This window comes from Saccopteryx leptura, chromosome 13 (genome assembly GCF_036850995.1).
Source record: "Saccopteryx leptura isolate mSacLep1 chromosome 13, mSacLep1_pri_phased_curated, whole genome shotgun sequence".
NCBI classification, from domain to species: Eukaryota; Metazoa; Chordata; class Mammalia; order Chiroptera; family Emballonuridae; genus Saccopteryx; species Saccopteryx leptura.
This window is the reverse complement of record NC_089515.1, coordinates 6,611,443-6,636,944: the sequence shown is the minus strand read 5'-3', so window position 1 is coordinate 6,636,944 and position 25,502 is coordinate 6,611,443. Positions and strand designations below refer to the sequence as shown.

Genomic DNA, 25,502 nt, shown 5'->3' with positions numbered 1-25,502 from the left:
CCCCGCCGGCGGCGTCCTCCGCACGCACGCACGCACACACGCACGCCGCCGCCGCCGCCGCCGCCGCCCAGGCGTCGCAGCCCTAGCCCCAGCAGGAGCCGGAGCTTGTCAGCCCCTCACAATCCGGGCCGGGCTCGGGCATGACGTCACCGCCCCGCGGCCCGCCTCCTGCGCCCGGAAAGAAGCGGCCGCCCATTGGCTGCGCCGCTGGCGGCCTCGGGGCCAATGATAGCGCGGCGAGCGGTGGGGTCCGGCCTTGACGTTGTGCTGCTCGCCGTGGGGTTTATTTGGCTCCTGGGCCCCTCACCGCCGCCATTACGATCCCGCAGCGCCCGAGGCCGTCCCCCTTCCTCTCTCCCCCCTTCCCCCGGCGGCCCGCCGCCTCCGCGCCTGCTCTCAGCCCCCCAGCCCCCGCCTCCGGCGGTCGGGAGCCGCGCGCGGGCCCGCGAAGACCATGTCCTGACTGAGGGCGGAGGGCGGAGGCGGCACGGAGGGAGGCGGAGAGGGGCCGGGCTCGGCTCGTCGCCGCGGGCAGCTCGGGGAGTCGCTGCCACCGCCGGGCGCCGAGGTTCGGACTCGGCCGGGAAGGAGGAGCGGGAGCTGGAGGAGGAGGAGGAGGAGCCGCCGCCGCCGCCAGGTAACCGGGCCTCGGGAGGGCGCCCCGCCGAGGGCCCCGCCGCGGCCTGCACGGTCTCCGGCTCCCGGACGGACCGCCCGCCCGCGCCCACGGCCGGCGCGGGGAGGCGAGGGCAGGGCACGGTCTGCTTGCCGCTGCCGCGCTTCCATTTTGGGCTCCCCCGGGGCGAGCGGCGAGCGGCGGGCGGGCGGGTCCGCCCCGCTTGTTTACCGCCCGGGGACCCGCCGCGCTGGACGCAGCGCCAGCTCCCCCCGCCCCCTGTTTCTCTCCTCCCACCCACGGGGGTGCGGGACGCGGGGGGCTCCGCTTCCCTCTGCAGCGGGCCCCGAGACACCTGGGCCCTCGTCCCGAGTGGTACTGGTCTCCCTATAGGTGTTTCTGTCTCCAGCCTGTGCCTGTGCGGCGGCCTCGGCCGCTGCCTTGTCTGTCTGTCTGTCTGTCTGCGAGAAAAGAGAGGTGGGAGGGGGCGACGGGGCTCGGGGGCCGCAGCTGCAATTAGTGGAAAGACGGCCCCACCTCTCTCGCTCCCAATTCACGATTGTTCCGTGCAAGTGCCTGTTCTTTTCCCCCGTGGAGCTCTCGGTGTGGGTCATTTCACAGACAAAAGGACTGTAATGAATACTTGCGTTAAGCACAAGGGACGGGCAGTTTTAGGTTCAGCCTGGAAGTTTGAACGGGCCACATTATCTTTTGAGATACACTGGGGGTTTGGAAACTCGCTTGTTGAGAGTTGTGAATTTCAATCGGTGGGTTTCCCTTTTCGGTAAGTCCATAGACTAAAAGGTTAAACGCTCCCCCCCTCCCCAATATTTTGGTCTGTCTGTACAAAAAAATGTTTTAGGAGCACAATCGAAATCTTGCTCCTGGATATGTTGTATAGTGAGTGGGTCTTCTCTTGGTGGTGCCTTTTGACTTCTTTACCACTTGTGGGACCTCAGGGGCATACCCCTCTTTGGATCAGACGTGGATGGTTCAGTGTACAAACCGCAAGCCAGGGGAAACCATAAGGAATTTTGATCTTTGGCCTGTGCCATGGGCCTTAGGAAAGTCACCTAAATTATGTTTGTGAAAAATAAAGCTGGATTTCTCCTCGTTGTTATTATTGATTGAGGTCATTTTAAAGAAATTTAGAACCTTGTTCCTCTTTGATTTTTGGATCTTATCACAAGATATGCAGTCAGTCACCTCCTCATACTGAATTTTGTAAGGTTTTTATTGGGGTGTTACGGGACTAAGAGGACAGTAATGATATTTTAATCTTTGGGGAGGATATTGTCACGAGGGATTTCTATTTCTGTTGATGTTTCAACATCTTTTACCAGTGCCTCAGAGCACTGAGACACCAATTTGTTTACTCTTGAAATGTGCTTCGGTTAGTATGATGAACTCATTCACGGTAGTAGATTTTAAGTTTTTGGCCTCCATCCAGCTCTGTACACTGATAAGGGTTAAGGCAGAACATATCTAAAGTTTGAGTATTAACATGGTTACGGAATTCACAATCTAGTTGTACAATCTTTGAGATAAAGTACCTCCTTATGTGTAATTGATACAGTGAGAACTGTTTACGCATGGTTTATACTTACCATGCTTTTATAATAAATGGAAACTAAATAAGTGGGAGTTGCCGAAGTAGACCACTGTAACTATTGTAATTTACCTTGATTCACAGTTTTTTGTTTTTGTTTTTTACAGGGACAGAGAGAGGGATAGATAGGGACAGAAAGACAGGAATGGAGAGAGATGAGAAGCATCAATCATCAGTTTTTCGTTGGGACACCTTAGTTGTTCATTGATTGCTTTCTCATATGTGCCTTGACCCCAGGGCTTCAGCAGACTGAGTAACCCCTTGCTGCTCTAGCCAGCGACCTTGGGTCCAAGCTGGTGAGCTTTTTTTTTTTTTTTGCTCAAGCCAGATGAGCCCGAGCTCAAGCTGGCCTCGGGGTCTCGAACCTGGGTCCTCTGCATCCCAGTCCGATGCTCTATCCACTGCGCCACTGCCTGATCAGGCCACAGTTGTTTTTTGAGGATTGCTGCTCATCTCCCTCCTCTCCTAATAATAACCTCTTGCGCTTGGGCTTTGAACATGTTTTACCCAGTGATACATCGTTTCATTTGGAATATTTGTGCTTTGTTATGCTTTGGGCAAATAAGATCTTGCACATCTTAACATTCTCTCTTTCTCACATCACAACATAAAAACTTCCAGAACACTTCTTAATTACATGCAGAGTAAAGTTGTGCTCCTTGGTGTAGTGTTCAAGTTTTTGTATAATCTGGCCCTGATCCATTCTTCAGACTCAACTCTTCCCTTTGTGAATTCTGAGGTCCAGCCAAATGAACTTATTTGTTGTTACTGTGGAGTGCCTGCAGTTGGCCTTTCTTTATGCCCTCTTTCTGGTTTAAACCCTCTTCTGCTTGTATTCGTGGTGGTTCTGTACTCTGGGCCCAGCTGATTTTCTGTCTCCTGAGAAATCTTTTTGACGGATTTTAACCCCAACTGATCCATTCACTCCTCTCTTGTGTAAGACTGTTTCATCCTTTGTTTTCTTAGCATATTCTAGTCTGGATTTTAATTTACTCTTTTATGTCTTTATTTTGCTTTCCTATTACACTTTTAAGACCTGAAAAATGGGTATAAACCCTTAAACCTATTACTTATGGAGACTTTATCATATATTTAGCACTGAAAATATGCGTACTTGATCTGACAAAGTATTTTTTGGTTATAGAGGTATAATATGCAGTTTGTACTCTTCTAGGTATTGGAGTTTCTGGCACTGTGATGATTTTATGAGACAAAATATTTGAAATTATGGTACTCTCTAAAAGAATTTTGGGGGTCAGTTGTGTTTATTGTCAGCACAATTTTCTTTCTACAGAGGATGCTCAAAATTTTGTTAAGATCACATCTTATTCAAATCAAAATAAGTATTGCAGTTCCGTGTTTTACTTCAGATTTGAGTCTGGGGCAGTAACTTCCATTTGAGGTTGGCACCAGTGGCACTCATGGTGGTCATTGCATATTTGTAGTGTATGGGCAGTGTTTAGCATCTTGGGAAGGAGGAAATACTCTGTAGTCTGTTTTCAGCCTTAGCTTGAGATGTTGGCAGCATGTGTCATTGATCACCAGGCAGATGAGACTCAGGAGAATGTGTGATTCACTGCTACCTGTCATCTGTGTTTGAAGAAAACACAGACAATCTGGTCTGTAGTGTTTTTATGTACCATGGATAATGTATGTAATTATGGAGTCCATGGGTGGATGCTGGTGTGGTTGGAAAAAAGGTGTGTATGTTTGTTGTGTGTATGACTAAAAGGTCTGACATTTTATGGATACATAGTCTCTTAGCAGTAAAGCATTTTGATTGTGTGGAAACTTACTGTTTTCATCCAGTTTATCAAAGTATTTTTTCCCTTGAAATGGAATGATGTGTGTGTGTGTGTGTGTGTGTGTTTCTGAAGTTGGAAACAGGGAGGCAGTCTGCCCACTAGGGGGCGATGCTCTGCCCATCTGGGGTGCTGCCTTGTTGTGACCAGAGCCATTCTAGCGCCTGAGGCAGAGGCCATGGAGCCATCCTCAGCGCCCGGGACAACTTTGCTCCAGTGGAGCCTTGGCTGCCCGAGGGGAAGAGAGAGACAGAGAGGAAGGAGAGGGGGAGGGGTGGAGAAGCAGATGGGCGCTTCTCCTGTGTGCCCTGGCCGGGAATCGAACCTGGGACTCCTGCAGGCCAGGCTGATGCTTTACCACTGAGCCAACCGGCCAGGGCCGAAATGGAATGATTTTTTAGGAAGTAGTTTACATAATTTTTTTAAAGCTTCAGAACCTTTTTTGTTTTAGCATAATTGAAGCTAAAATTATTCTGTTAATAAACTTTCCAGAAATATTAGCCATTTTTACATAGGTTACTTGTATTTGTAAAAGGTACTTTGATAGAATTATACCAGTAATTTCACCACGTGAGAAAGCTGGATCAGTTAGCATTCTTTGCTCTCTGGGAGAGTGTTATTTTGATTAAGATGAAATTTTTGACAAGAGCCATCAGTTTGAATTTTAAAATGGAGGTTGGTCTGGTAAATTAAATAGAAAGTTGATAATTTTTTTTTTTTTTTTTTCTGAAGCTGGAAACGGGGAGAGACAGACAGACTCCCGCATGCGCCCGACCGGGATCCACCCGGCACGCCCACCAGGGGCGACGCTCTGCCCACCAGGGGGCGATGCTCTGCCCCTCCAGGGCGTCGCTCTGCTGCGACCAGAGCCACTCTAGCGCCTGGGGCAGAGGCCAAGGAGCCATCCCCAGCGCCCGGGCCATCTTTGCTCCAATGGAGCCTTGGCTGCGGGAGGGGAAGAGAGAGACAGAGAGAAAGGAGGGGGGTGGGGGGTGGAGAAGCAAATGGGCGCTTCTCCTATGTGCCCTGGCCAGGAATCGAACCCGGGTCCCCTGCACGCCAGGCCGATGCTCTACCGCTGAGCCAACTGGCCAGGGCCGAAAGTTGATAATTTTTCAGCTGCCTAGTTATACTGAATTTTTTAGTAATGAAAAAGCCCAATTTTCTGTATTTTTATAGTTTATGTATTGAGGGCAAACTGTCCCACCCACTCCTCAACCAACATGACACAATTATTTTTTGTTTGTTTTCACTTTTTGGCAAGTCAGACTTTTATGTGAATTGACTTCACATAAATAAAAAATATTCAAATGGGTAAGGCATTATTGGAAATCAGTCACACGTGTGGGGGAGGGGAAAATCCCCCTTCTCTGGTTCTTTTGGCTGGCCAAATAAATCAGCAGAAGGCAGACTGACAAGAGAAAATAAATTTCACTCTTATCCTCACAGGAAGTCCACATACATGAGAGCGTCAGAGACCCCGCATGTGTGAGTGAGTGGTTCAGAGACAGAGAGAGGGGTTGAGGTATAAAGACATCCTGAGCTAGGGGTGAGGTGAGGTGAGATGCCTTGGAGTATTCAAAAGGTCACTGCAGGATGAGATGAAGAGCAGTCCTTCGGTAAATAGAAGTTTTCCCTGCCCTGTGGATAGATTAGAAGAAGTTATGTCTGATAATTTCTTATGGGCAAGGCCTGCGATTTAAATTTTTCTAGGTATTTAAGGGAGGGGGGACAAGTTTCTTTTGAGCCTAAAGCTGAACTTGCCTTTAGCTCATAGTAATCTGCATACTACTAAGACACATCTATCAGTGGCTCATTCTGGACCCTCACAGTATCTTTTTTTTTTTTATTTATTTTTAATGAGAAATATTTTTCCCCACTTTTTTCTTCTTTTTTTTTCTTTTTTTTTAAATTTTTTAAAATTTATTCATTTTAGAGAGGAGAGGGAGAGACAGAGAGAGGAGAGACAGAGAGAGAGAAGGGGGGAGGAGCTGGAAGCATCAACTCCCGTAAATGCCTTGAGCAGGCAAGCCCAGGGTTTCGAACCGGCGACCTCAGCATTTCCAGGTCGATGCTTTATCTACTTCGCCACCACAGGTTAGACTTTCTTATTTTTTTGAATAACAGTTTCATTGAGGTTTGTTTCATATACCATGAAATTCAGCCTTTTAAAGTATATACCAGTACTTCATTGGTCTTGAGCATAATCTGAGTTGTGTGACCAGCACCACTGTCTGGAATATTTTCATCATCCTAAAAAGAGACCCTGCACCATTAGCAGTCATTTCTTCCTTTGCCTGACTTCCTGGCAACCATGAATCTACTTTATATCTCTATAGATTTGCCTGTTATATACATTTCTTAGATGTGTAATCATATAATACATGACCTTTTATTTCTGGCTTTGATGATTTAGTGTAATGTTTTCAAGGATTATCCATGTTGTAGCATGTGTCAGTGCTTCAGTCTTTTTTATGGCTGAATAATTAATAGACCATTGAATATTTATTTGTTTATTGATTGGGTATTTAGGTTGTTTCTGCTTTTTTACCTGTTATGAAATTTATGTACAAGTGTTTGTGGGACATAGTTTTCAGTTCTCTTGGGTATACACCTATGGAGTGGCACTGCTGGTTCATTTGTTTATGTTTAACCTTTGAGAAACAGCCAGACTGTTTTCCAAAGTGGTTGCGCCATTTTCCATTTCTACTAGCCATGAGTGAGGGTTCCATTTCTCAATATCTTCATCTTGTTATTGTCAGTCGTTTTTTTATAGTCATTCCAGTGAAGTGGCATCTTAGTTTTTATTTGCTTTTTCTGCATGCTGTTTAGCATGTTTTCATGTTTTTGCTGGCTATTTGTATATTTTCTTTAGGGAAATGTCTGTTCCAATCTTTTGCTCACTTTTCAGTTGGGTTATTTGTCTTTTTATTGTTGAATTGTAAGCATTCTTTATATTGTGGATACAAGTCAGGTAAATGACTTGCAAATACTTTTCTCCTGTTTTGTGGGTTGTCTTTTCACTTTTTTAGTGGTGGCCTTTGAAGCACAAATGCTTTCCATTTTGATGTAGTCCAGTTAGGTTTTCTTTTGTCACTGATGCTTTTGGTGTTATCTTTTTATTTTAATTTTATTTATTTATTTTTATTATTTTTATTATTTTTATAAATAAATTTTTATTTTAATGGGGTGACATCAATAAATCAGGGTACATATATTCAAAGAAAACATTTCCAGGTTATCTTGTCATTTAGTTCTGTTGCATACCCATCACCCAAAGAGAGATCGTCCTCCGTCACCCTCTATCCAGTTTTCTTTGTACCCCTCCCCCTCTCCCTCCTCCTCCCCCCCCCCCCATAACCACCCCACTCCTGTCCATGTCTCTTAGTCTCGTTTTTATGTCCCACCAATGTATGGAATCCTGCAGTTCTTGTTTTTTTTCTGATTCACTTATTTCACTCCGCATAATGTTATCAAGATTCCACCATTCTGCTGTAAGTGATCTGATGGCATCATTTCTTCTAGCTGAATAGTATACCATGGTGTATATGTGCCCCATCTTCTTTATCCAGTCTTCTATTTTTTTTTACAGTGATTAAAAGCCTCTTGGCCAATACAGCAAGAATCCATAAAAGAGTAGTGTCCTTAAGATGTTCACCAAGTCCACGTTGGCCCCAACACCATGCCAAATTCCTGAAGAATGCAACCCAACCACAGTTCAGTCTGTTAGGAGCTGTCATAGGGAGCAGGAGTCCAGGAAAAGTCCACATCCAGGAAAAGTCCTCAGGGCACTGGAGCTTCTGGTGTTATCTTTAAGAAGCCATTGTCTAATGGCTAACGTATGCAGATGAGGTTGGAAAGGCACTCCTAGCACCTGGATATATGAGTGCCTTATTCCTTCTCCAGTCCTCCCCCCCCAACCCCCCTCCCCCCAACAGCTAGTGTTGTCAGGGGGCTGGAAATGAGAAAGGAGTGATCCTCTTCAGTGTGGATGATCTTTATAGATGGGAAAAGGGAAGAATCACATTCCCACACCCCAGTGTGTGTGTGTGTGTGTGTGTGTGTGTGTGTGTGTTGATATGTTGGGGATATTTGTATTAAGTTGAAAATCTGAGGGCATTGTTATGCAAACTAAGTTAATTATTGGGTACCTACTATGTTATCTGATGAGGGTGTTTAGAATTGTTAAAAAGTAAATTACAAAAATAATTGTTGCAAAGGCTACTGAAGTTAAAACATTTAATAACAACCTATTTAGTGTTAAGCATTTGAGAAAGTAACTACTAGTGATGCTGAGATAATCCTGTAAAACAAGACAGTCTGTTACCTTGTATTTACATTCTAGCGTGAAGAGATAATCAAGGAGCAAATAAAGGAAGAAGAAAAGAAAAGCCAGGTGGTGATGATTACTATGCAGATAATGAAAATAGGGTGATGTGGTGGAAAATTACTTGAGTGATCAGGGAGCATCTTTCTGATAGGGTGCTATTTATTTTTAAGTGAAGAGGGGGAGAGAGAGGGACAGGGACAGATGGCGACAGACAGGAAGGGAGAGAGGAGATGAAAAGCATCAACTCGGCCCTGGCCGGTTGGCTCAGCGGTAGAGCGTCGGCCTGGCGTGCGGGGGACCCGGGTTCGATTCCCGGCCAGGGCACATAGGAGAAGCGCCCATTTGCTTCTCCACCCCCACCCCCTCCTTCCTCTCTGTCTCTCTCTTCCCCTCCCGCAGCCAAGGCTCCATTGGAGCAAAGATGGCCCGGGCACTGGGGATGGCTCCTTGGCCTCTGCCCCAGGCGCTAGACTGGCTCTGGTCGCAGCAGAGCGACGCCCCGGAGGGGCAGAGCATTGCCCCCTGGTGGGCAGAGCTTCGCCCCTGGTGGGCGTGCCGGGTGGACCGGTCAGGCGCATGCGGGAGTCTGTCTGACTGTCTCTCCCCGTTTCCAGCTTCAGGAAAAAAAAAAAAAAAGAAAAAAAAGAAAAGCATCAACTCGTAGTTGCGGCACTTTAGTTGTTCATTGATTGCTTTCTCATATGTGCCTTGACTAGAGGGCTCCAGCTGAGCCAGTGACCCTTTGCTTAAGCTAGAGACCTTGGGCTTCAAGCCAGTGGCCATGGGGACAAGTCTATGATCCCGCGATCAAGCAGGCGACCTCACGCTCAAGCTGGTGAGCCCCCACTTAAGCTGGTGAGCCCACACTTAAGCTGGTGACCTCGGGGTTTCGAACCTGGATCCTCAGTATCCCAGGTCGACCCCCTATCCACTGCACCACTCCTTGTTCAGGCAGGAGATGCTATTTAAACCTAGATCTAAGTGATAGTAGCTGGCCTTGTCAAAATCTGTGGAAAAAGCAGTCTAGGCAGAGGAGACAAAACTTTTCAGATGAGAATGAGCTTGCTGTATAAGGAATAGAGGGAAACTCACCACTACGTCAAGATTTGCAAGAAAGACTGAGGAATTTTAATTTTATTCTGAGTGGATTGGGAAGCCATTTGAAGATTTCAAATCCTTGTGTTATGAATTGATTTACATTTCTAAGGATTCATTTGGCTTCTCTGTAAGGCTGTGAAAGTGTGTTGTAAATTTTAAGGTTCCTTGTGTAAGGTTGTGTGTGTGTGTGTGTGTGTGTGTGTATTTTCCCCTAGAACTGTTTTAAAGTTGTTTGCAGACTTGATCCTCCTGTATCCCTAAATAGTTCAGTGTGTATTTCATAAGAACCAGGGCTTTCTCTTACATAACCACAAGACAGTGGTCAAAATCAGGAAATTAACATTGTACAATACTGTTAAGTACTTCTTATTGAGAATGAGTTTCTGCAAAATTATTCGTTTTGTTAATTGTCCCATTAATATTTTTTATAAAGACATAAAATCTCACATCATGTGTTGCAGTCAGTTGCATTGTTTTTAATATGTTCCCTTAATTGGAACAGTGAAGTCTTTCTTTGTTTTTCATGATATTGATGTTTTTGAAGAATATAGGACTAGTTTTGTAGAAAGTCTCAATAGAGTATGTCTGATGTTTTCTCATGATTAGAATTAGAATATATAATTTCTGGCAACAATATCACAGAAGTAATTTACGTTGTACTCTTAGTACAGCATATCAAGAGGCAATTGATGTGGTTACTGGTGTGGTTAACTTTGATTGTTTGGTGAAGGTGTCTACTAGGTTTTGTAACATACCAGCTATTGTTGAGGAGGGATGCTTGGAGACTATATAAATATCCTGTAAATACTCAAACTTTTCCCCACTTGTTTTAATATCCATTGATGATGATTTTCTGAATCTGTTGTGAAGATTGCCAAATGGTGATTTTTCTAATCCAGTTATTTCTATCATTTATTAGTTGGATTTCTACTGTAAGGAGGAACTTTCTCTTCATACTTGTGTCTATCTACACCTCTGTAGACATAGATTTTTATTTTATTCAATGCTTTAAAATCCCTTCCTGCCTTTTTTTTTTTTTTTTTTAATTTTTCTGAAGTTGGAAACGGGGAAGCAGTCAGACAGACTCCTGCATGTGCCCGACTGGGATCCACCCGGCAAGCCCACCAGGGGGCGATGCTCTGCCCATCCGGGGCACTGCCCTGTTATGACCAGAGCCACTCTAGCGCCTGAGGCAGAGGCCATGGAGCCATCCTCAGCGCCCAGGACAACTTGGCTCCAATGGAGCCTTGGCTGCGGGAGGAGAAGAGAGAGACAGAGAGGAAGGAGAGGGGGAGGGGTGGAGAAGCAGATGGGTGCTTCTCCTGTGTGCCCTGACCGGGAATCAAACCTGGGACTCCTGCATGCCATGCCAACGCTCTACCACTGAGCCAACCGGCCAGGGCCCCTTCGTGCTATTTTTATATAGGTGGTCAGGTTGATTCAGATTTGGCAGTAGGAACCTTTCATGCTAATTTCTGTGTTCCTTTTTTAAGAAAAAATTTAAGACTTTAGCCCTGGCTGAATAGCTTGATTGGTTAGAACTTTGTCCTGATACATAAAGGTTGCAGGTTGAATTCCCAGTCAGGGCACATACAGGAACAGATTGATGTTTGTCTGTCTTCCTCTCTCTCTTAAATTAATAAGTTTAAAAAAATTTTAGGACTTCAGGTGTGAATATATTTCAAGTTGGGTATTTTTTAGAGCAGTTGAGGTTCACACTAAAAGTTCCTCTGTCCATTTTATTTTATTATATTTTATTTTTTACAGAGATAGAGTCAGGGATAGATGGGGATAGACAGGCAGGAACGGAGAGAGATGAGAAGCATCAATCATCAGTTTTTCGTTGAGAGACCTTAGTTGTTCATTGATTGCTTTCTCATATGTGTCTTGACTGGGGGCCTTTAGCAGACCAAGTAACCCCTTGCTCAAGCCAGTGACCTTGGGTCCACACTGGTGAGCTTTGCTCAAACCAGATGAGCCCGCGCTCAAACTGGTGACCTCGGGGTCTTGAACCTGGGTCCTTCCACATCCCAGTTCGACGCTCTATTCACTGCGCCACGGCCTGGTCAGGCTTATTTTATTTTTTTAGCAAAAGAGAGAGAGAGGGAGAGGGAGTGAGAGGAGGAAGGAAGGGAGAGAGATGAGAAACATCAGCTCATAGTTGTGGCACCTTAGTTGTTCATTGATTGCTTCTCATATGTACCTTGACCCGGGACTCCAGCTGAGCCAGTGACCCCTTGCTCAATCAAGAGACCTTGGGCTCAAGTCAGCAACCTAAGGCTTCAAGCCAGCAACCTTTGGGCTCAAGCCAGTGACGATGGTTTCATGTCTGTGATTCCACGCTCAAGCTGGTGACCCTGTGCTCAAGCTGGAGCCTGCGTTCAAGCTGGATGAGCCCATACTCAAGTCGTCAACCTCAGGGTTTTGAACCTGGAACCTCAACATCCTAGGTCGACCCTTGATCCACTGTGCCACCACCTGGTCAGGCCCTCTGTCCTTTTTTAATTTTAATTTTTATCTTTTTATATTTTTCTGAAGTTGGAAATGGGGAGGCAGTCAGACTCCCGCATGCGCCCGACCAGGGTCCACCTGGCACACCCACCGGGGGGTGATGCTCTGCCCATCCAGGGCATCACTCTGTTGCAACCAGAGCCATTCTAGCGCCTGAGGCAGAGGCCACAGAGCCATCCTCAGCACCCGGGCCAACCTTGCTCCAGTGGAGCCTTGGCTGCGGGAGGGGAAGAGAGAGACAGAGAGGAAGGAGAGGGGGAGGGGTGGAGAAGCAGATGGGTGCTTCTCCTGTGTGCCCTGGCCGGGAATCGAACCCGAGACTCCTGCACGCCAGGCCGATGCTCTACCATTGAGCCAACCAGCCAGGCCCTCTGTCTTTTTTAAACTATCCATTATTTTTTGAGAACTGACGGAATTTTTTTGTTTCTTGTATATTAGTGACTAAAAAACTTAAGAAGCAGATTTTTAAAAGTAATCTATTTTGTAGAGCTTAGGTTCACAGCATAATTGAGCAGAAAGTAGAGTTCTCGTCTCCCCCGCCCCCACATATGCATAACTTCTCCCACTATCAGAATCTTGAAACAGTGACATTTGTTATAATGGATGAATCCCCCATGGCACATCTTTACCAACTAGAGTCCATAGTTGCATTGAGGCTTATTCTTGGTTTTGTTGTACATTGTATGGGTTTTGACAAATGTCTAATGGGTAACCACCATTACAATGTTATGTACAATACTTTCACTGTCCTACAAGTCTTCTGCTCTGCCTACTCATCCTTTCCTGCCTTCAACCCTGACATCAACTGATCTTTTTCTTATCACCATAGTAGTGTTTGCATTCATTCATTCATTCATTCATTCATTTATTTACTTATTGGGAGACAGGAAGGGAGAATGAGAAGCATCAACTTAGAGTTACTTTCATTTCAGTTGTACATTGAGCTTCTCATATGTGCCTTGACCAGGGCTGTGCCAGTGTCCCCCTTGCTTAAGCCAGCAACCTTTGGGCTCAAGCTGTTGAGTTTTGGGATCCTGTGGACAATTCTCCTGCTCAAGCCAGGGACCCTGTGCTGATGAGCCTGGAGCTCAGAGCCAGTGACCTTGGGGTTTTGCACGGGCAACCTCAGCGTTCCAGGTTGATGCTTTAGCTACTGCGCCACCACCACTGGTCAGGCAGTTTTTGCCTTTTCTAGAATGCCATATGGAATCAAAGAATATGTAGCCATTTCAGATTGGCTTCTTTTGCTTAGGGAAATATATGCATGTAAGGTTCCTCCATGTGTTTTCATGGCTTGATAGTTCATTTCTTTTTAGTACAGAATAATATTTAATTGTCTGAATGTACTACAGTTGATTCATTCACCTACTGAAGGACATGTTGCTTGCTTGCAAGTGTTGGAAATTTTGGATAAAACTGCTGTAAAAATCTGTGTACAGGCTTTTGTGTGGACATTTTTCAGCTCCTTTGGGTAAATGCCAGGCTATATGATTGCTGGATCTTATGGGAAGGATATGTTTAGTTTTGTAAGAAACTGTCCCACTCTCTTCTGAAGCGGTTGTGCTATATGCATCCCCACCAGCTGTGATTGAGAGTTCCTGCTCCGCATCCCGGTCAGCACTTGGGTTTGATCGTTTGGTAGGAGTGTATTCCCTACCGATGCAAGCCAGTGAGCATTTTTCGTATGCTTGTTTGCTATCTGCATTTCTTTGTTGGTAGGTGTAGTTGTCTGTTCAGATCTTTTGCCCAAATTTTAATTGGGTTCTTGTCTTTATTGTTGCGTTTCAAGAGTTCTTTGCATATTTTGAATACTAGCCCTTTATCAGATACATCTTTTGCATATAGTTCTATTCTCTGGGCAGTGTTTTACAGAGCACTTTTTAATTATAACCAATCCAGCTTATCAATTTTTTCTTTCATGAATTGTACCTTTGGTGTTTTGTTTTAAAAGGTATTGTCATAGCCAAGGTCTAGACAACAGTGCGTCCGTAAAGTCATGGTGCACTTTTGACCTGTCACAGGAAAGCAACAAAAGATGATAGAAATGTGAAATCTGCACCAAATAAAAGGAAAACCCTCCCAGTTTCTGTAGGATGATGTGGCAGCATGAGCGCATGTGCAGATGATGACGTAACACCATGTATACAGTGGAGCAGCTCACGTCCATGCCAGTCGAGATGTGGACGGTACAGAGGAAAGTTCAGTGTGTTCTGTGGCTCGCTAAATTCGAATCCGTGACCAAAGTGCAACATGAATATCGACGCGTTTATAACGAAGCGCCACCACATAGGAATAACATTACTGGGTGGGATAAGCAGTTGAAGGAAACCGACAGTTTCGTGGAGAAACCCCGTTCTGGTAGGCCGTCAGTCAGTGACGAGTCTGTAGAGGCTATACGGGACAGCTACCTAAGGAGCCCTAAAAAATCTGTGCGTGAGCCCACATCGAACTGCACTGAATAGGTATGAAACTGGGAGAGTTTTCCTTTTATTTGGTGCAGATTTCACATTTCTATTGTCTTTTGTTGCTTTCCTGTGACTGGTCAAAAGTGCACCACGACTTTACGGACACACTGTATTTCCTTTTATTTTTTAGGAATGTTATCATTCTGCATTTTACATTACGCCTGTGATGAATATTTAGTTGATTTTTGTGAAGGGTGTGAGGTCTGTGTCTTGAGTCGTTTTTTGGTTTTTTTTTTTGCATGTGGACATCCAGTTGTTCAGCACCAGTTTTTGAAAAAACTATTTTTTCCTCATTGTATTGCCTTTACTTCTTTCAAAGATCAGTTGGCTTTGTATATGCAGATCTGTTTCTGGGCTCTCTATTCCAGTCCATTGACCTATTTGTCTATTGTTTTATAGTATCACAGTCTTGGTTACTGTAGCTTTATATTGTCTTTTATTTATTGATTTTAGTGAGAAAGTAAGGAGGAGAGAGAGAGACACACACACACACACACACACACGCACGCACACACAGAACATCGATGGTTTCTGTATGTGCTCTGACTGGGAATCAAACTGGCAACCTCCGCGCTATGAGTTGACACTCCAACCAACCGAGCTATTTGGCCAGGGCTTAATTTTTGTTGTTGCTGTTGTTTTTTGTTTTAGAGACAGAGAGGAAAGGAGAGAGGGGAGGGGGAAGGAAAGCATTCATTTATTGTTTCACTTAGTCATACATTCATTGGTTGCTTCCTGTGTGTGCCCTGATTGGGGATCGAACTCTCATCCAGAGCTTATTATTATTATTATTTTTTTAAACTTTTAAAAAAAAATTTATTATTTTTTACAGAGACAGAGTCAGAGAGAGGGATAGACAGGAACAGACAGACAGGAACGGAGAGAGATGAGAAGCATCAATCATTAGTTTTTCATTGCGCATTGCAACACCTTAGTTGTTCATTGATTGCTCTCTCATACGTGCCTTGACTGCGGGCCTTCAGCAGACCGAGTAACCCCTTGCTGGAGCCAGCGACCTTGGGTTCAAGCTGGTGGGCTTTTCCTCAAACCAGATGAGCCCGCACTCAAGCTGGCGACCTCGGGGTCTCGAACCCGGGTCCTCTGCATCCCAGTCCAACGTTCTATCCACTGCGCCACCGCCTGGTCAGGCCAGAGCTTATTATTTTTTTAAATGCTGGTTTGGTCGCTCGGTTCCTGAAATTAGCATTGCAAGGAGAAGCAGCCAAGATGGCAGAATGCTAAAGTAGAAGCCAGTTTGTGCAGAGTTTGTGTAGAGAGAAGGAAATGGGGAACAGAAGTGAATAAGGCTGGTGAGCTAGAAACCTTTGATTCTAGGAATACTCAGGTAAGTCAGTGGCTTTGGGAGCCCTGAATGGAAAGGGAAGTGTTTTCCCCATTGTGTGTATTTCTTTCCTGCTGGGTGCAAGCTAGGATTAAAGGTAACAGCCCATCAAAAATAAAAAAATAAAAAAATAAATGCTGGTTTGATACACACTCTTGGAGGTAATCACCCTACTTCCATTTATATTTTAAGAAAATTGTAGTCATCTTTCATCTAATTAGGTTGCAGGTGCTCTGAGCACAAGGACAATATCTTACCTAGTTTCATCTCAACACTTTTGAGTGCATAGTAGACCTTTGGTAACTTGTTATAAATTATTAGTTTTGTTTGGGATTACAGTTTGGGATGTGTGATTGACTTGTGTTGTCTTTGAAATTGTAAAGGAAGCATGCTGTGTATATATGTGTGCATGCATGTGTATATGTATGTATCCATTGCGCTTCCTTTTTTGTGTAGGAACTGAAGAAGTTGGAGTTGAAGTAGAGGAAGTTGGCAAACTTACAGATAAAGCCCTTGTATATAAAGATTTAGGATTCCTCTTGAAATGACTGGAAGATGGTTTCCTATGAAGAGTTACCACACTAAATTAATTTTGTATCTTTGGGCCTTCTAATCAATGGATTGCTAATTGTCTAGTGGTTTAAAAGTCAAACCATTAGAATTGTAACTTTTATTATATTACTTATTTTTATTTTTTTGTGACAGAGACAGAGAGGGGGACAGATAGGGACAAACAGACAGGGAGATGAGAAGCATCAATTCTTTGTTGCGGCTCCTTAGTTGTTCATTGATTGCTTTCTCATATGTTCCTTAATGGGAGGGTGCGGGGGGTGGGGGGGCTACAGCAGATCAGAGCAAGTGACCCCCTGCTCAAGCCAGTGACCTTGGGCTTTAAGCCAGCAACCATAGGGTCATGTCTGTGATCCCATGCTCAAGCTAGTGACCTTGCACTCAAGCTGGTGACCTCGGGGTTTTGAACCTGGGCCCTCTGCGTCTCAGTCCGATGCTGTATCCACTGTGCCACCGCCTGGTCAGGCCTTTTATTACACTTTTTAAAAAACAGTGTTGACATATTACATTGTAAACTCTATATTCTTTATATTTTTATTTCAAGGTCACCATGACTGGTGCTCTTGGCGTTTATTATTTTAACTAAATTTACTTTGTCTAACTTGTCCACAGATTACTGGGACAAGGTGCCTTAGTGAATATGTTTAGTTCAAGTCTACTCCTTAGATGGAGATGATCGATAATAGTGACCTGTAGGAGGAAGGTCAGGACATTTTTGAGATATGCTCATTCCTGATTATAGATATGTAATTTCATGTAGGCACAGTACTTTCAGAGGATATTTAATGATTGTAGAAGTTTTTGTACTGTGCCCTTGACAACGTTTGCATAGTTAACCGCATCATGAGTGCCCATGGCTTGGCAGGTAGTTAGTGGCAGACACTTTCTGTTGAGGTTTTGCCCCGGGGTGGATCCCATCCTCTAGAATTTCTTTTGTTTTTTTTTTTGCCAGATTGCTCAAAGCTCCACTCCCTGTTTTTCAGGTCACTCTGGGGTTTCTTCAGTGGGTTTTACTAAACTTGGGGCTCGCTTGCATTTCATGCCACTAGAACCCCTGAGCCAAAGTTTTTGAAAGCTTGGCTACTGATTGAAAACTGAAGGGAGGGAATGATATAGGGAAAACATAATATTCAAAACTCAGCCAGCGCCAAGAGGAAATACAGTAAGTGCCAAATGTCAGAAGTGTGGTTGCTTGGAGTTGAAGTGACTTGAAAAAAATTTCATGAGAGGAATGAGACTCACAGGGTGGGTAGGATTCATCAGAAGTGTGTCTGTTGTATATATACTTGTGTTTCTCAGGTAGTGCCTTCACGTATGTACTACTGAGGGGCGGTGCTACATCCATGCGTCTGGGGGATGTGTGTTCTGTGTGGGGGTGAGTGTGTGTGAGAGAGACAGGAATGAGGTGAAAATCTGTGCTGTGCTGAAGAGCTTTAGAAAGAGTGCCTTGTTGTTAGGAGAGTTATTCTGATAACCATGACCTGGATGGATTTAGAATGGGAAGGCGCTTAGGAGGCTATTATAGGCGTTCTGGCCTGGCCCGAAGCCGTTGAATGGGAAGAGAAGAACCGACTGGGCAGAGACTACTAGAGAGAATCTGTGGGGAGAAGGCAGAATTCAAGCTGATTTTGAGTTTATGCTGGGTGCAGAGGTATTAATGGTGCCCTTAATGGAAACTGGAGAAGCCAGGGTAGGACTTTGTTGTGAGAGGGAGATAAGAGGTTTAATGGAGGATGTGATAAGCTATTGGAGCCCTGAAATGAGGTCAGATTGTAGATAGAGGGTTCATCATGTTATCAATCTTCAGGGTCTTGCACAAGACAAGTTATTTTTTCTGTTGACTGTTGTGAGGAAGACATTGATGTAGACAGATGCTGAACAGAAGAGAGGAAATAACTGGAGTTTTTGGCTTAAGAGTTAAGTAGTACTTTTATAAATATTACAATTCAGAATTAATTACCTTGTAATATTTTAAAAACCTGAAAATTCAGCATGTTTAAATGCCCGTTTTAATTTTAGCTTCATCTGTATTTCCCTAAGATGCTTTTTGAGAATTTGTAAATTGGCACAGATTTCTATTAATACTATGTCAATAATTATATTAATAAGTATTTATATTACTAAATATAGGCTTATATTAATAAAACTAATTTAGAACTTTACTTAAAGACCGCTCTTAGTCCTTTCTTTGGATAACATCATTGGAAACTGGCTACTGAACTTCTCTCAGTTGTTTTTTCTTTTTATTTATTTTTTTGATTGATTTGAGAAAGAGAAGCATTCATTTGTTGTTCCACTTAGTTGTGCACTCATTGGTTATTTCCTGAAGCAGTCTTAGTGTTTTGGAACATTTGTTTGAGCTCTAACTGATGGAGCTAACTAGCCAGGACTCCGTTTATTTCTTAAGGAGTTTGTATGTGAAGACTATTTCACTTCTCCAGTTCTCTTTCATAGGGTTAGTAGGGGATTAGGGGATTTTGTAGTCAATTTTGAGAAATTGACTTCAATAGAGATTTGTCTTTTACAGTGTTTAGTAATGTTTCACAAATATGGTCTAATTAATTTATTATTAACCATGACAATATAAAAAGATACTCAGTTACTTACCGCTCCCTTTCCCCTAGCCATTAATCCATACACTTGTAATATTTGTGCTTTTATTATTATTTGAACTGGGGCGGATATAATCAGAAGCCATTAGGAATTTAGTCCTGGCAAATGGGTGATATGCTTGGAGTCATTATTCAGCCTGTCTGCAGTAGAGCTTGGTGCACAGATGGATTCACGGGCAGTGGTTTGCAGGATGCGAACTGCTGGTGTTGTATTTGAACCAAGGAATGTTTTTTTTTTTTTTTTTTTTTTTGTATTTTTCTGAAGCTGGAAACGGGGACAGTCAGACAGACTCCCGCATGCGCCCGACCGGGGTCCACCCGGCACGCCCACCAGGGGCGATGCTCTGCCCACCAGGGGGCGATGCTCTGCCCCTCCGGGGCGTCGCTCTGCCGCGACTAGAGCCACTCTAGCGCCTGGGGCAGAGGCCAAGGAGCCATCCCCAGCGCCCGGGCCATCTTTGCTCCAGTGGAGCCTTGGCTGCGGGAGGGGAAGAGAGAGACAGAGAGGAAGGAGGGGGGGTGGAGAAGCAAATGGGCGCTTCTCCTATGTGCCCTGGCCGGGAATTGAACCCGGGTCCCCCGCACGCCAGGCCGACGCTCTACCGCTGAGCCAACCGGCCAGGGCCTATATCTTAAAATTTAGGGATGACTTTTTCAATGTGCAGTAGTAACATAGCTGGTTGCCATTAAAACCGATTTGATGTCCTTTTAGGGATGTTTGACATTTGGAAGAGAAAGTGTACTTAGTGTTCATTTCATCTCAACAATGCAAAATCACAGTTGAGATGTTATCTTTACTCTTAATATTCCATTTACTGATTACCACAGGTATAAATGGCTCTCTCAGATAATCCTCTCCAGTAAATTTTAGCTTTAGTTACCAAAAAGCAATATTCCTACAAAGTCTCAATTCCCCATAGAGTGGATACTGTATACATCATTATGTAATATAAATACCCTTATCTTAAAACTCTTGAGCTTGGTTTTGGTATTGCTTAATTATGTACTTGGGTTTTTGAAAGGGAAAGGCTGTTTACGAGGCATACATTTATGACAGTGGTCCTTCATTTTCTATGCCAGACTTTTTCATTTATTGTCAGACACGGACATTTAAATATGTTATGCTAGCTAGCACATTATTTCCATGAAGATTAGCTAAAATAGATAATCTTTAAGCTGTTTAGGTGAGCCTACAGACATATTAAAGTAAGATGTAATCAAAGGATGCATAAGTTTTTGAATGAATATTGTAAATTAAATATTGAAACTACTTATAGTAACCCTGGATATGTTTATTGTGTCATTTGTTCTTGTCATAAGTTTCCACTTGCTCATTTTAATTTCCAATAGAGTAATTTGTTTTATTCCTGAGAAACTAAAGGAAGAAACTGCCTAATGAATATGAAAACTGCCATTAAATCTCAGTTGTCTATTTTAAAGATACTTATATGATTATAGTTCCCTGACCTTCAACACACTTGTCACATTGAGTGTAATCGGTATGTACAAACTAAATTTAAAAATCTAAGCAAGGTAAAATATAAGTTAGCTGGGTAAGGAAAGAAATACAGTTGCTGAAGGAGAAAAAAACTTCAAAGCTAAATATAAGTGATGTATTTTTGTTTGGTCTTTTTCTTGGTGCATACCACCTTTCCCCCTCGGTGATAATCAACAGTGCAGGTAGGAGTTGACTCAGCACTCCAAGTTACTATTCATGTGCTTGTTAGTGCACAGATGTTTAAGGTTTCAGAGAGGAATGTCTTTCTGTTGTCTAATTTGATCAGCCCAATCAGCTAATTTTTATTGCTGTTAAATTAAAATTCTAAATATAGTAGTTCGTTATTAAAAGAATGAGTAGGAAAATAGAGATTGATTAAAGCCTTTTAAAAATATTTTCGGATTAAAAAGCAAGCTTCAAGTGAAATTTAGTTTTGGTCTCCTTTACAGGAATAGAGCTATTCACAGTCAGACAGAACCTCTTATCAGTTTGCAGGATCTCCTGAGGAAGTCAGAATCTGAGCTAGCATGAAGACTGAGTCATGCCTTTGGTCTGATTTATAAATCATACTTTTATTCTAATCATGTGCAAGGTGGAGGTTGTAGCATGGAAACTGAAATCTTAGTAAGTGATTTTCATTTTAGCTCTTAAATAGTAGCTTCTCTTATATGAATTTGTCCTCTTGACAGAGTTTATACTATGTATAAATGGAGTGAGGGTTTGGTGTAGGCAGTGATATAAAGTGACACTGACTGAGCTTTCAGGTTCAGAAAGGACCTGAGGAAGAGAGGGAAGAGCTTCTTTACTCCATCTAGGTTTCTTTTTCTTTTTCTGAAGCTGGAAACAGGGAGAGACAGTCAGACAGACTCCCGCATGCGCCCGACCGGGATCCATTGGGCACGCCCACCAGGGGCAACGCTCTGCCCACCAGGGGGCGATGCTCTGCCCCTCCAGGGGGTGATGCTCTGCCCCTCCGGGGCGTCGCTCTGCCAAGACCAGAGCCACTCTAGCGCCTGGGGCAGAGGCCAAGGAGCCATCCCCAGTGCCTGGGCCATCTTTGCTCCAGTGGAGCCTTGGCTGCGGGAGGGGAAGAGAGAGACAGAGAGGAAGGACGGGGGGGGGGGGGGGGGGAGGGGTTGTGGAGAAGCAAATGGGCGCTTCTCCTATGTGCCCTGACCGGGAATCGAACCCAGGTCCCCCACACGCCAGGCCGACGCTCTACCGCTGAGCCAACCGGCCAGGGCCCGTCTAGGTTTCTTTTACTTGTCTGCTTAAAAATATGTGGCAGTGATACTAGTTTAGTTGAGAAGGGATTTAAGAAAACGAAGAGGCTGGCTTTAGTGACCAATGCATAAATTCAATCCCTTAAAAAAGGTCATTATTAAATTTGCCATGTAAGTTGCTTCATTAATAAATTATTTGTCATTAAATAATGAAGTCTTCATTATAGTATAATGTTAGTAAGTCCAGTGTAGAATCCTAAGGAACTTGTAAATAGTGAATATGTTTTTAATATGAATTGAATTTTGAGTATATTTTAAATATTAACTATTGAAGTGTGAATATTCAAAATCATATTGGAATGGTACACTAGTAGCGACATTCCATTGATTTCATTGTCCCAAGTACAGGTGATTTGCACTTTTTCTTTTGCTTCAGACAATTAAATTGTGAAGATATATAGGTTATCAAGCAATTTTAGCTCTATTTCAGTGTTACTTTATTTTTTTTCATTTTTTTGGTGACCAGATCAATGTTAATTTTTTTTTGTGACAGAGAGACAGACAGAGACAGACCGACAGGAAGGAAGAGAGATGAGAGGTGAGAAGCATCAATTCTTTGTTGCAGCACTTTAGTTGTTCATTGATTGCTTTCTCATATATGCCTCGACCGGAGCGGGGGGGGGGGGTCTACAGCAGAGCAAGTGACCCATTGCTCAAGCCAGCGAGCTTGGGCTCAAACTGGTGAGCTTTGCTTAAACCATATGAGCCCGCGCTCAAGCTGGCGACCTCAGGGTCTTGAACCTGAGTCATCCGTGTCCCAGATCGATGCTCTATCCACTGTGCAACCGCCTGGTCAGGCTCAGTGTAACTTTATTAATTGTAAGGATTACTTTCTAACATCTTTTCTTTTTTACTTGTGCTTATTAAGAGCAGTGGAGCCTGACCAGGCGGTGGCGCAGTGGATAGAGCGTTGGACTGGGATGCAGAGGACCCAGTTTCGAGATCCTGAGGTTGCCAGCTTGAACACGGGCTCATCTGGTTTGAGCAAAGCTCCCCAGCTTGGACCCAAGGTCGCTGGCTCAAGCAAGGGATTACTTGGTCTGCTGAAGGCCCGCGGTCAAGGCACATATGAGAAAGCAATCAGTGAACAACTAAGGTGTCGCAACAAAAAACTGATGATTGATACTTTTCATCTCTCTTCAATCCTGTCTGTCCCTATCTATCCCTCTCTGTGACTCTCTGTATCTGTAAAAAAAAAAAAAAAAAGAGCAGTGGATAATTTGCACTTGTAAGTTGCTTTTCTCTTAGCAAGAATGATAGAGTTGACGTTGGTCTTCTGAATTTTTTAGTAAATTAAACAATAGGATACTATAGAGAGCATACTCATCTATATTGTTCATAATTTGAAAATGGTTATGCGTTTAAGATATTTGCTTTGTGTTTTTTTCCTTCCCTCTGCGTCTTTTGACTGTTGGTTCCATTTCTAAATTGATGGGGATGTTGAGATGCAGCATTTCTATTAATGGCTTCCTCATTTTACCCTCCTTCCCTCTTACAGCAAACCTTTTCATCTTCTGCCTGTCTCTTGCATTCTGAAATACAATTCCATTAAATTCCTGGAGATCTAAGGTTTTTCTTTGGGAATTTATCTGTGGTGTCTGTGGAAATCAAAAGAGAAAATAAAGATAGTTCAATGTGAAATCTTACATGCATCTTTTAAAAAGTTTCTATTTAAATAGAAGCATACTTTTATTTTGGCATATTTTCAGAGGTGGAATTATGTAGTTATTGTTTTAATAATCATGTCCTAATTATTTATAGCTTCCTGCTTGACATAATTCTCTTCAAGAAGTGCACAATGTCAGAACGTGGAATCAAGTGGGCATGTGAATATTGTACGTATGAAAACTGGCCATCTGCAATCAAGTGTACTATGTGTCGTGCCCAAAGACCTAGTGGAACTATTATTACAGAAGATCCATTTAAAAGTGGTTCAAGTGATGTTGGTCGAGACTGGGATCCTTCCAGCACCGAAGGAGGAAGTAGTCCTTTGATATGCCCAGACTCAAGTGCAAGACCAAGGGTTAAGTCTTCGTACAGCATGGAGAATACAAATAAGTGGTCGTGCCACATGTGCACATATTTGAACTGGCCAAGAGCAATCAGATGTACCCAGTGCTTATCCCAGCGTAGGACCAGGAGTCCCACAGAATCTCCTCAGTCCTCGGGATCTGGCTCAAGACCAGTTGCATTTTCTGTTGATCCTTGTGAGGAGTACAATGACAGAAATAAACTGAACACAAGGACCCAGCATTGGACTTGTTCTATTTGCACATATGAAAACTGGGCCAAGGCTAAAAAATGTGTTGTTTGTGATCATCCCAGACCTAATAATATTGAAGCAATAGGGTTGGCAGAGACTGAAGAGGCTTCTTCAATAATAAATGAGCAAGACAGAGCTCGATGGAGAGGAGGCTGCAGCAGTAGTAATAGCCAAAGAAGATCGCCTCCTACTACAAAACGCGACTCGGAAATGAAAATGGATTTTCAGAGGATTGAGTTGGCTGGTGCTGTTGGCAGCAAGGAGGAACTTGAAGTGGACTTTAAAAAACTAAAGCAGATTAAAAACAGGATGAAAAAGACTGATTGGCTCTTCCTCAATGCTTGTGTGGGTAAGTTTCTGCATTTAATTGACCGGGATTGGGAAAGGTATTGAAGATAACGTGAAAGATACAAGCAGGGCCAATATCACTTAGCGTTAGTCCATTCATGTGCATGCCCAAGAACCTGTGTGTGTGTGATCTTACATTAACTGTGTTCACGTTGCTTCCATTTCACTGTGTGCCTCTCCATCTCTAGGGAGAAAACCTGAAAGCAAAGTTGTTTGCACATCAATAGTAAAATACATACCTGGAATTTAACACTGCTACTCTGTTTACTGTAACAAGATGTGACTGAGGAACACCACCTGCTGCTTCCATGTTTGTTAACAGTGTGAGCATCTTGTGATGGCAGAAGCTTTAGTCAGATGCTAAAAATATCACAAAATGTATGACTCTAAGAAGTTGAACAAGCGTAATTTTGACCTTGAAAATAATGATGTTAATTGAACATGAATGTCTGGTAGTAAATACTTGCAAACTTTATGAACTGATTTCACAAGGCCAGCTGATTGCATAGGTTCGGTTATGATTTGTGTGTTTGATGGTTTTGGTGTTTTTCTGAGGAAGTTCTGGACATTGGTCCTGGTTACTGGCTCAGAGCTGTTAAAAGACAGACATGCTGTGAGTTAATTATTTGTGGTGTAATTCACAAAAGGAGTTGTTTGACTTCCACATTTCCGTCTTTTTTTTTTTTTTTTCAGTAGGTTAGCTTTTTAAATGTGATGACTGATGATTTGGGGGGGGTGCTTGCTTTGACATTTGGTTTTGTAAAGGAAATGCTTGTGCCTACTCAAGGTAAGTATGTAGAGCAGTCATAAAGCTTTAAACATGGCTTATGGCTGTATATGGGGGGCAAAGGTGGGTTACAGCTGTGTGGAAAATACCATGATACAGTAAATAATGATACAAGAACAAACTGTTTCCATACAGCTGTGAACCGACCTTTGCCCCACCCTGTATGTTTTTCTCAGTTTTTTTTTTTTTTTTTTTTGTATTTTTCTGAAGCTGGAAATGGGGAGAGACAGTCAGACAGACTCCCGCATGCGCCCGACCGGGATCCACCCGGCACGCCCACCAGGGGGGCAATGCTCTGCCCCTCCGGGGCGTTGCTCTGCCGAGACCAGAGCCACTCTAGCGCCTGGGGCAGAGGCCAAGGAGCCATC

The 25,502-nt window shown here is 43.6% G+C and overlaps 1 protein-coding gene across 4 annotated transcripts in view; it reads left to right on the top strand.

Moving 5' to 3' along the window:
• The first annotated feature begins 235 nt into the window (after positions 1-235).
• Positions 236-25,502, top strand: part of ZRANB1 (zinc finger RANBP2-type containing 1) — a 63,219-nt gene continuing 37,952 nt past the window's right edge. Inside the window, exons 1-2 of one of the 4 annotated variants that reach the window (XM_066355914.1) lie at positions 236-637; positions 23,498-24,348. In XM_066355914.1, the coding sequence (XP_066212011.1) occupies positions 23,535-24,348 (814 nt within the window). In that variant the 5' untranslated portion in view covers positions 236-637; positions 23,498-23,534. The other 3 variants (XM_066355913.1, XM_066355916.1, XM_066355917.1) reach the window with 3 other exon arrangements.